General features: G+C 40.0%; 2 protein-coding genes across 3 annotated transcripts in view; both read right to left on the reverse strand.

Annotated features, from left to right (window-relative positions):
• The window catches only part of LOC306917738 (homeobox protein Hox-A2b-like), a 128,589-nt gene that overhangs the window by 87,079 nt on the left and 29,447 nt on the right, over nt 1-12,063 (reverse strand). The gene's annotated exons all lie outside the window — the stretch shown is intronic.
• On the reverse strand, nt 6,025-7,804 carry hoxc12a (homeobox C12a; the record flags this gene model as incomplete). The annotated part of the gene is made up of 2 exons (XM_079527722.1): nt 7,201-7,804; nt 6,025-6,263 (listed from the first exon to the last, which is right to left on the reverse strand). Exons 1-2 carry the CDS (start codon nt 7,787-7,789, stop codon nt 6,025-6,027), a joined length of 828 nt encoding a protein of 275 aa, XP_079383848.1. The 5' UTR covers nt 7,790-7,804.

Below are 12,063 nucleotides of genomic sequence, written 5' to 3' on the forward strand. Positions count from 1 at the left end.
GATTCCACATTTGAATAAACAAGAACAAGAAAACGGTAACGATGCCAATCATTTGAAGGATATAGTAGGCTAATTTGAATTCTCGCGGCGAATCAATGTTTGTCTCTAAAATGCGAGGACAGGCCTTTAGCGACATCACGTCTTGGGCAACCGCATAGCCCAAGAGAGGGCCACACCCCATACTAAAGTTTGTTGGGTGCGATCCTGTTGAAAGAATCAAATAAATTAACAAATTTACCCATAGACACGGAGATTTGAAGTCATTTCAATGTCAAACTGCATGAACATAATATATTATACGTTGACTATAGGAAGTCACGTATGCTATCTACATTTTCTACCGTCGCCTATAGCCGAAACCGCTTTTCTCTTCAGTCACGCACTGAAGAGAAAAGATGGACCATCGACGCACACGCACGAAGCGCGTACACACACACACACACACACACACACACACACACACACACACACACACACACACACACACACACACACACACACACACACACACACACACACACACACACACACACACACACACACACACACTTTAGCAGGAATAACATTGCTCTCCTTTCTATTTCTCTAGCCAGCTCCGTGCCATAAACGGTAGAGGGGTGGCCGGGGACCCAGACCACATGACATGCAAGTTCTCTGCGAAGGGCACTGTGGATCCCACTGACCTTTGGGGCAACGGAGACAGGCCACCATAAACAGATTTAGCCAGTCTCAAAGTCAAAAGTGCTCAAGAGCAATGAAAGACCCACTGTAAATCCCCACAAAGCCTGCTGAGATTTAGCCTGGTGTTACAATCCGGACATTTCGTAAGTCTCTGCAGACTGGTGTCTTGTGTTTGGGCTCTCAATATCAAACGGTCATCGTGAACCATCTTGCGTATTCATATGTGTATATGTATATAAATATAGGCATTGGCAAATCCTGACTGATAATTCAAGTCTTGGGGTTAAATTAACACTCAGGATTTTGTAGTGCAACGTGGTCCGTGGTTATAGCAGTGTTATAGGTGCTATTCAATTACCTATTTCAGCTTAAGAAAGGGAAATGGAAGGGATAGCTACTAAGCCAGGGTTTATTGAACTGGTGTATATTTTATGCATTAAATACAAATACCCGACATTATCAAATCACTTATTTAGCATTAGGTTGGAATAGTATAGTGTTTAAAGCACCCCGACGCATCTAACACTAAAGTCTAAACTGAAGTTCAAGTTAAAACGGCACGTGGTGATGTGGCGTGTCCTGGCGTGTTCATCTTTAAAGCATGTTAACCTACGCAACACAACACACACTGTCAGCGGTCACGTTGTACTAGACTTTATGCTAATTGTTTGGACTTTGACGCATCGTTTTAGCCGTGGTAAAAATATACTTGAAAGCCTGGCTATATTTTCCTCACTGCAAGGAAATCATCGGCATTGTTTTTTAAATTTGTTTTAACACTGATCATATAGAGAACATCTAGTCTAGTGTCTATTTTTTGCCGTATAGAAGTCTATGTTGTCGTATATAACTAATATATTATTATTATTTCATGTATTACATTATTGTTATTCAAAATATTAAATTTGCTGCATCTGAAATGCACGGGCCCCGCGTCTATTTATTTGCACTTTTTACTGAACATGTTTGTCTAATTTGAATTAATTTGGAGATTGAATCTGTGTGACTATATAGATCGCAAGGCCGTCCGAATATTTTGCTCATCTTGTTATTTCCATATCCACTTTAATACTCCTACAAACGGGAAATAAAGATGATCTCGTTGTAGGATTAACAGGGCGTTTGATATGGGTTAAACGGATTGGCGCTGTTGCAAATAATGCTCAGTCTCTAGATGATCAAATTCTATACAAACAATGGGTTTCCTTCCCCAATTTCATGGTCAAGGCGAATAGGCTACTAGATAAGCAGATAAACACAAAAGCCGGATAGTCTGGGCAGTGGTAAGCATAACCAGCAGACATTATCCAAGACGTTTGGTAGGCCTATACATACAATGGTGATACACAAACACTTTGTAAATTATAAGAAAAGTGATCGCCATATGGATTCATCATCCTTGTCAAGATGCCAAATTCGAACCATTTATTCTTTGATTTCTTTGGATTTTCACACATTTTCAACACAGTTTGTTGAAAATGTCCCCTAAAGTCCATGCCAAATTCATATGAAATCTATAGTTATGTATAGACTTTCTTATTACTCGTGATAAAGCCCTGTTATCCGATGCGTAATTGCGGAGACTGCATGAACAGACGAATTCAAGACCTGAAATCACTAACAGTTTACTTTGACTTATACCGATGTAGTTCCAGTGTAGGTATAACGCATATACAGCATCTCACTATAGGACAGGTTTAAGAACATATCTTGTAACGTTGGATTATTTCCCTATATCTATAGATGTAGGCCTATAGATAAAATGACGCAGTGACCGATCGGATAATCCTCGTTTCTATCCTCCTCAAACACCCAGATCTCGCACTGTATGCTCATCTATAGCAGTGATATTAGATTTTTATTTTTTATTTTTTCCAAAATGCACAAAACAACAAATGTAATGGCTTAAGATGCACTGAAAACGGACCCATTTGAGATATATAGGCAGTGGCATACGCTCATGCCAGCTATAGAAACAGTATACTATAACAAAGCGTGCAACACTGCACCAAAGGCATTAATATGATGTCCGATACAGTGTGATGGCGCATGCTAAATGTGAAATATTTCCCCTTCCGATAAATGCTCAAACCTGTCGTCAAATAGGTTGGGGTCAAGGTATGGTCTTAATAAGCGCCGCATGTAACTCGAATGAACAAATGTCAGCTTTGATCTAGCAATGTGTTGTGATCACGCACAAACTAACTGGGTTAGACCACTTAGCCGGTGCCATGACTCGATTGCTGGAGCCGGGCTTTCACAGTTCACTGAAATGGCAACATCTGATCTCAACACTGAAAAAGAACAGAAGCTCCTCTTTCTAGTGAAATTCCCTGGCCAGAGAAATGCATGTTTGCTGCAGACAAATGAAGGTCAAGTGAGAAGAGTTCACGGAATAGATCTGCATTGCCTTACACCACTTTGCCAGTAGGGAGTGCATTGTGAATTCCAAGCTAAGATTATTGTAAAACAAAAGTATATAGATACATCACAGACATGACCAAAAACATGAAATCTATATAGCCGCAGAAGTGCATTCAAAAACTTGCTTTGACAAGCAATTATAGCGTGAATGAATCCCATAATGAAAGACAGAAAATAGGATGCAGGAATCCCAGGCCCAAGTCCTCGTCTATATGGAGCACTGGGGTGTAACCCTATTACTACTTTACAGAGCTATTGCGCGTTTAGTTGCACTGTTATAGGCCTGTATCATACCGGTGACATTGATTAGGTCGAACTTCAAGGAAAACGGGCAAGGTTTGTTCAGACCATTCAGAAGAAATGTCCTTTTTGGCTTAATGCCGACAAACCGAGGAAGTATAAACGAACGTGAAGATGCTTACGTTCGGGCTTAATTGAGCCACAATATAGACCTATAGAATATGGAGCTGGGCGCCATTTTGAGTGGAAAGGTATCATGTATTAGGCTATATGCCCCGGTGATTCTATATTTTGTATGAACGTGTAAAATTGAAAAGGCCCACCTGTGTGGGGGCTCATTGTGCTTGCTTGGTTCACATATAGCATGTGTACAATTATGCAAACAACACACATTTTTAAGTGCTGCCAAATGTACCCATACCATAAGATGGAGAGTCCCTCATTTTGCTGGACATAATTATTTTATGTATAGGCCTATACCATTTATACTGTAACAGATCATTAGTGATGATCAAAATCATAATCATATTTGGACCCTGAAAGTCTGATTTGAAATACCGGCACCGGGAAGGGAAGCGTGTGATAGACTGAGGTTACACCAATAAACGTTTCAAATATTCTGTTTATTGAAGACCTTACGCATACATTCATACCATTTACTTTTACAAGACAACGTAGCAATCCTTACAAGCGTAAAGAAGGGAATGCAATGAGGGACGAAATAAAGGAACGATAACAATCAGCTACTACATTGAAACTGGCATTTGAAGAGTACGGTATAATTTCTTGCATATACCATTTCTTATATCCAATAATGGCAGTATATAATATAATAGGCCTACAGTTCAAACCCTCACTCACAACCACAGATAGGCTATATATGGAATGCCATATTGTACAAGACGAGCAATAACATAAAACACCGTTACATTGAGATAGGGAATCCTCGAATATGATGTAAATACATATACTGATTTCATTTTACAAAGTTATACACGAGTACAATGTAAGGAAATAGGGACAACGGAGAACACTTTGCGAATAGCAAATACAACAAATAGGCCTATTAGGCTAAACATCATGTCTTTTTATAGACCCAATAATAATAATAATAATATGAATAATACTAATAATAATAATGAAGCTTACTTAAGATTGTTTGTGGCAATATTTGTATAGTTGCAGTGTCTGATCACTTTTCATTTGTTCAGAAAAAAAAGTATAAAAAAAACTAAAAAAGTTAAAGAAATATCTGTCGGCAGAACGTCGCTCATAGCTAATTTCACATCAATAACATGCGGCAAATACATTTCACTGCTATAGCCTACTCATACATGTCAAATGATGCATTTGTTCGTCCCGTATTTTAGGGTGCAGACAAGTAGGCCTATTTATAAACTTTTTCTACAATTCTACATATAAGATATTTATTTTTCATTATAAGCACCGATACTCAATGATGCCCTTTCATACCTATACATTTTCGATTTTCCCATTTTGCCCCCTGGGGCAACGTTTGTCAATTCTCTAGCTTTATGAAACTGGCCTACAAAAAACGTAACTATTGTTGTTTGAGTAATATATAATGTCCCAGCGACTTAACTGTCGAATAATAGACTTTGTGAGTTGGCACATAACGAACCTGTACTTTTTGATAGCAGCTCAATACCGTGTTCAAACGGCTATCTCATTCAACTCAAAGATATGCAGCCCATGCAAGTTTCTCATAAGTGGTTGTTAAGTCAAGCTAAAAGGCGATAAAAGAGAACAAAATATCCTCAAGAACGTTGACAGCACATGAACAAATTCATGGCAAATAATTTTTCAATGCTCAGCCATAAACGTATTGGCATGGACACTATTTGCGGTTTTAAGTTATCCCTCTCCTCATCCACAGCCTGCAAGTATCAGACTTCCTGTCCATGACCGTGAACGTGCCCACAACACGTGGCGACTGGCGAAATCTATGGAAAGGAGATAAGGGTGGTGTTCCGCTCCCCCCCAACAAACTGATCGTTGGGGAGGCATTAAGCAACTGGAAAACATATTCATCTTAACCACTTTCATAGTCTCGGATGAAATGATTGCAATGTGTGGCTCCTGTCAAGACGGTTTAGGCCTACATCTAGTCCACTCTCACCTTTATCGTTATACATGATGGCCCATGATTTTTGTTCAGATGTTCAAACCTGCATGCCTCCTCCTCATCTTCATGGAACGAAGGAACAGTTATAACAGCTATATGATTATGTGTCACCACAAACTCAATTATTACGTCAACGACATGTTTTTGTCTGAGTTACATTTATGGTGTGTAACATCTATTCAGGAAACCATATAAAACTAAATCTAACACATAGGCGGTATAGGAGAAAGTATATAGCCTATAGCCTGCCACCTCACAGCTTTGCGTGGTTTAATACCAAACCATAACGGCCTATACGACAGAAAAAAACGCAGAGATTTTTTATTTTATTTTGCAAGTTTTGAAAAGAAATGTCAAGATGGTTGGTTTGCCCTGGTTTTAAACTACACCTCAAAAACAATTCGTATAAAATTGTTCTATAATATAATTGTAATGAAAAGGATGGATTGGATGAGTGCATGCATTTGAAGAGAGATGCGTTCAAGGCTTGGCTTTCACTGGCTCTATCGATTCACCTTCTGCTGCCACATAACCTAAAAGTAGGCCAACGCCTGCTCTCTCAGCATGAGTCTCTTCTTCTTCATCCGCCGGTTCTGGAACCAAATCTTAACTTGTTGGTCGCTGAGGTTCAGCCGGTCGGAGAGCTCCCTCCGCCGCTGCCTGGTGATGAACTCATTCAGCATGAATTCACCCTCTAACTCAGCCAGTTGCAGTTTGGAATACGGTTTACGTTTCTTTCTGGTCCGCGTGTGCATCGGGTACCACGGGGCACCTGGAGGGGGGCATATACAACGGATTAGTCACAACAACACAGTTGCAAAATCACGGTCACCTCCAAGGCTGAGCACCCACTGTGACTTCCTGCCCATACGGCCAGATTGTTTGTTGTTTTGATGGCGTGTCTGGGGGTGTCTGGGACTGGGGCATAGCTGGAGTGTTAGGAATAACTTGACTTTCGTGCAGAGCTGCTTTTCCTGCATGTGCACGTTTAACAAACGTCTTACGAAATTCGGTGTTTATTTTTTTTAACCTCATACACAAAAGAGACCACCACTATACAGTGCTGTCACACACTAAGTTTTATTGTCGCAGTTAAAGTTACATTAATGCGATAATTAAGTCGTGCTTGCAAATACCCCTACTTATTTGCGAGTTTCAAAGCATATTAAAACGACTCTAGAGTACACAGCGACAGATATTAATTCCGTTTACGAGTCATTAAAGGAAAACTCTCTCCATTCGATGCAGTCAACCAAAGCGGCTCACCTCTTTAAATCACAGCACTAATTTGTGTGTGTTAAGTGTAACAACAATGGTCCAAAATGGACCCTTCATAGGCACAAGTCTCACTCAGTCCTTGGTTTAAGCTAGGCTACATATACTGTAAAGTATAGTGTCAGACTGGTTGCTTTCTTAAAAGCCCCACAAGACAATATCGTTTGATGAGGTTATCTATAACTGTACACAACCACATGGCGTGGGGAGTATTTTAGGGCAACCCCTAGCGGCGTTTGTACACCACGCAAGTGCCCTGCAGGCTAATGAAAGCAGCCAGTAAGCATCATAATAACGACTCTACGAACCATCTGATATTATACAGAGGGGGCTACGTGCACGCGAGAAAAATAAACAAATGCACAATGGACAACGTGCATGTAATAACACAATAATATATAGAAAAATATATCGACAAAGAGCACGGGACCCACCTCCGCCTGCAGCTAGGTTGGTTGAATGGTTTCCCGGTGACACTAGGGTCTGTGTATCGCTTGACGGTGGCTTGCTCCCCTCGTTGAGCAGCGAAGAACTGGAGTCGGATTCCAAAGATTGACAGGATGGTGGGTCTTGCGTTAGTTGCTCGGTTCCATATTCATATTTGGAGAAGGCAGCACTGCTGCCCATTCCACTGTGCATCCCGTGATCAGATGTTAGGGATGATGTGTCTCTCGCCCTATCCTCTCGCTTGAGGCTGCTGCCACCTGAACAGGTCTCCCTGTTCCCGTTTCCGTTGCTATAATAACATTTGCCCTCTTCTGGTCTGGTAATTTCACACGACCGATTGAAAGATGGGTTAATAGAAACGGGGCTGCTAAAGTAGGATTGAGAGTATCCATTGCACGGCTCCGATGGATTCCACGGGAGGGAGCAAACATTGTCCCTTCTCGGGTAGGAGAGAGACGGTAGCCCCGCCAGTTGTCCCCCTGAGGCTCTAAAATTCGGAAAGTAAAATGTGTCTCCAGTGTGGATGTTTACCAAAGGTCCCACAAACCCTGGATTAAGGAGATTATGCTCGCCCATTTCCGCGGGCCCGACCAACAGCTTCTAGTTTATTGCAATCTGACATTTAACATAGTTAAACCTGGAAGGGCATCTGATTGGTCATCCTCAAATCACGTGTCCAGGCTAACTTATGCTACACATGGTACCACCCACTTGGTCCATCTCAGACAAAACAAAACATTAACTTCTGTATTACAGAGGTTTATATGCTTTTTAAAAATACTATAAATGTTTTATTAAAAATGTAGAATCTTGTTTTTCCTTCACTGGACGGCATGCAGAGGTAGCAGAGGCCACTTCTCTTTTTACACTCGTGGAACTGTCCCTGGCCTCGTTTAATATCTTTATAAGCTGGCAAAAGTTTTTAAAATACTATTTCTTATGAAAACTGTTTATTTTCCTAGAAGGAGAGGGGTGCATATGACATCTTGTTTTCGAGCAAATTACGGTTTTATTCAATGTCATATAAAGCTGTGATGTCCCCATTTTACAAGCTTGTTTTAAGAAAAGACTGATGCTCATTGCTGCTCCCCACTCATATTTACAGTAACAGGGTCAGCAGGTTGAAGCCATTGGCTCTGTAAAAAGAAGACGATATTCTATAAGGTTACTTTAAGAGGGTATATTTCACATAATATTCTCTAGTACACCTCACATGAACAACTTTAACAGATACCTCCTATAAACGTTCGCAGCCAAACTCTGGTGGGATTGTTATACCTCTCACAATTCTTTTATATGAACTTTACAAGATAGCAGAGGGCACTTAACTGATTCAATCAACATATAGGACGCTCTTTGCGCCGTATCTGACTAATTAGCGGTTTATAGTGGATGGATGCAACTCTGAAGACACTGGCCAAATATGTGTTTTGTACCACGTCTCTCTGACATGCAAAGATTTATAAATAAATAAACTATATACAGGCATTACAAGTGTATAGTCCATGCAGTGCATCTTTGCAGAGAGAGAGAGAGGGCGAGAGAAAAAAAAGGGACAACCACTTCACCATATTTCAAATGATACGCCCAGGTTTCTAGCCAATAGCTGGCGCATAAATCCCTACGGCCTTCGGCTATCAAATTGTCTACCATCGTTCCAAAAAATATATCCATATCATTCTCATCTGTCACATTCCTCCCATAAGTCTAGGCTACATATCCATTTATCAATTGCACGTGAAAAAAAATCTAATAATATAATGTACCTTAATAGGCTATTGTTAATTATTAATATAAGAACCCCGTGGCCACACTGACAAACTTTACTTTTCTTTCAAAGGTATCTTTAAAAATGTCTTAACTCCTACTACAGCTAGACTGAACCGAATCGATGTATGGATCTCAAAGGTTATAATAGCTTGGGTATACTGCATGCGCATATATATAGGCCTATATCATGTACATGTGCGCATGCACTCAAAGTTTCGCCTCGCCAATTACGCAAGAATGGGAGGACCAAATCTCAAATCTGACCTTAAATATTCAAATAAATGTATTATCAGTCGGCGTCATTTCACTCAAGTTCATGTTGTCACCGCGTGTCTGTCACTTTGTTGAACTTGATATTGAACTCAAATAGGCTTGTTGTATTTAGGCTACAAAAAAATTAATTTGAATAAATAAATATGTAATGTGTTAAGGACATGGCAGTTTGAAGAGACATGCAATAGCCTAATGACACGAGAGTCTCATCACATTAGCTATGAGTAAAATCCAAGTCATGCTGATAGCGTGATATCGCTAACAGTTTTAAATAGGCCCATGACTTGCCCTCGCCCTGAATAGCAGGCTATGTTAAGAGTAGGCTGCAAAAATTGATATGAGGTCATCTTACTAAGTAGACATTTTAACTCATAATAGGTAATACCATGCAGCCAATATGCATGACTAAGTAATAAAAGGGTATATAGGCGACTTTTGCCAAATATCTTGCCATGCGTGTTGATTGGCTCTGGTCGAGAGCTACAAAATCGCCTCTGAAGTGTTATGTGAGAACATTAGCATTCATTTAAACATTGGTTTGGGAGCGATGTGCAACTCAGCCGTTATTTGATAGCCCTATCCGTCACTTCTGACGATGAAGCATATCTGACTCAAAAGGCACAGAGCCCTGCTCTGCCCCTAAATAGAACGAAAAAGAGATCCACGTTAAACTGGAGACCCTCGTGCCTGGGGATTCTGTACAGTCGCATTATGTCCCACGGATTCTCACGTTGCTTCTTCAATCAGTGCACATACTTGGTTCTAGTTAGTGTGTCTCGCAATGCAGCACATCAACCCGATGTTATAATCTTATGACAGAGGTTCACACTCGTCTAAAGAGCATTGGATGGATGTCTTGGATAGGAATCACTTCACAACTTCTCGCGTTGTTACAATGCAAGTTACCAAAAGAAAAAACAGAAAAGAAAGGCCGCAGCGGTGTTTACATAGTGGCTTCGAGCGATTAGTCATCTCACAAGAAACGCTGCAAAGTCCCAACTTTACCTCGGAGAAAGAGGCTGTTTGCTGCGCCTCGTTGCCCCCACTGCACGCCTCCGATCCACTGCTTCCGTATAGATCCTCAATTCACATGCAAACAACTGGCCTATTGTTTGTAGCTACAGATATGATCATTATCTAGTATAGCCTAATGGAATAAAGTAAGAGTAGGAGTAAGTTTAACTGTGGAAAAAAGTGTTCTTCCCCCTTTTTGTTGTAGAAAAAAAAGTTGGTAAATTGAGCTTCGCAGTGTCAAGGTCACAGTCTAGTACACTGTCTGCGTGCTATTGAAATAACTCTGTTGGAATCCTGTAGTCCTGTCCAGACAGGGCAATTGCGTAAACAAAGGGCCGTTTTCTTCCCTTTCTCTTCATGTGATTTTGTGCAGGCAGGTTGCCAGTTATAGCCTTATATGCAATCCTTTTAAACTTTTCCTTCAGGGGAAAAACTAATCTCCAGCTAGGGGCAGCTAGGCAACAAAGAACGAGAACAAGTTAGCCTACTTAAGTTTTTGGCTGATTCTGTGATTTTGTAAAGGATAATGGCCAATTTTGCTCATGTGTGCATGCCGCAATGCCAAAATCAGAATCAATCTGAGCAAAACATTTGGCAGCTATAATAGTTATTTAATTATATATATTTGTGTTTGTTTGAGAAGAATATGGGTACACTTATTTGTTAAATATGCTGGGGAATTAGAGAAAAATGTAGGGCTATATTTATATTAGAAACAAATAAAAAACAAAAAGAAAAGTTTTACAATGTTCAAACAACATATTTTGTTAGTCAGTTAAGTAAATTGGACATCGCAGACGAGATCCTTCGTTAGTCGCAGTAGCCTACGGACCTCCAACAATTTGAACTTGACCGTAACAAATGTTGGCTATTTGTCCAAGTAGGCCTACATATGTGAATTTAAAAGACATCAAATATACTGTTGGATTGCATTGATACACTTTGCCATCATCGTTGTATGCGGTGCGCACGCGGTGTGTGTGTGTGTGTGTGTATATTATCAAGTAAGCCTAAATTAAATGTTAATATAGTAGCCCATAAACTGAAGTTCTGTTACTATTTTTTTAATCAATAAAATGTGTAAATATGAATGCATTTAAAACACGCATTTGTTTTCTTGTAAGTTGTTAAAGTTGCAAACATGTTTATTCAGATACTAACACTAACTTAATTGGCACGTGCAGGAAACTTTGCTGTATTTTATACTAAGCTTAAAATGCAGAAAATTAACATCGGAAAATATTCGCTTTACGCATATAGCTATTCATACGATTTTAAAGGCTATGGGTAATAATAACATACACCTGCGTAATTCGCAAACATGCACGCAAGTGTCATAATATTATTCACTGTTATAAATATGGATTATGTGAATAAATTCCACCAAACAACTTGTGTGAGAAACTATAGGCTTTCATCAATACAGGTTAACGTCTACATTTACTCTGCCATCTACAAATTAGTACCAATCTAATGATAAAGCTGAAGGCATTTAAAAATAAAATAAAAAAAAGAGAGCAAAGTTAAGTTAATATTTAAGCTATGTCAAACGCACAGGGTGCTGAACTTAATCTCTTAGTTGGTAGAATCATAACCTCTGTTGTGTTAAACTGCAAGTGAAATAAATAGGAGAAAAATAGGGCCACTTCCTGATATTTTCACCTTGTCGCCACCAGAGGTTATCAGCCCCCTTTCTCATTTCTCTTGCTTTTGCTTGGCACAGCAGCAGTGGGGAGGCCTGCAGCAGACGTAGCTCATGACGACGACTCCATGCGTAACCACGAGCACACCAA

This window comes from Electrona antarctica (genome assembly GCF_951216825.1).
Source record: "Electrona antarctica genome assembly, chromosome: 2".
In the NCBI taxonomy this organism is placed as follows: Eukaryota; Metazoa; Chordata; class Actinopteri; order Myctophiformes; family Myctophidae; genus Electrona; species Electrona antarctica.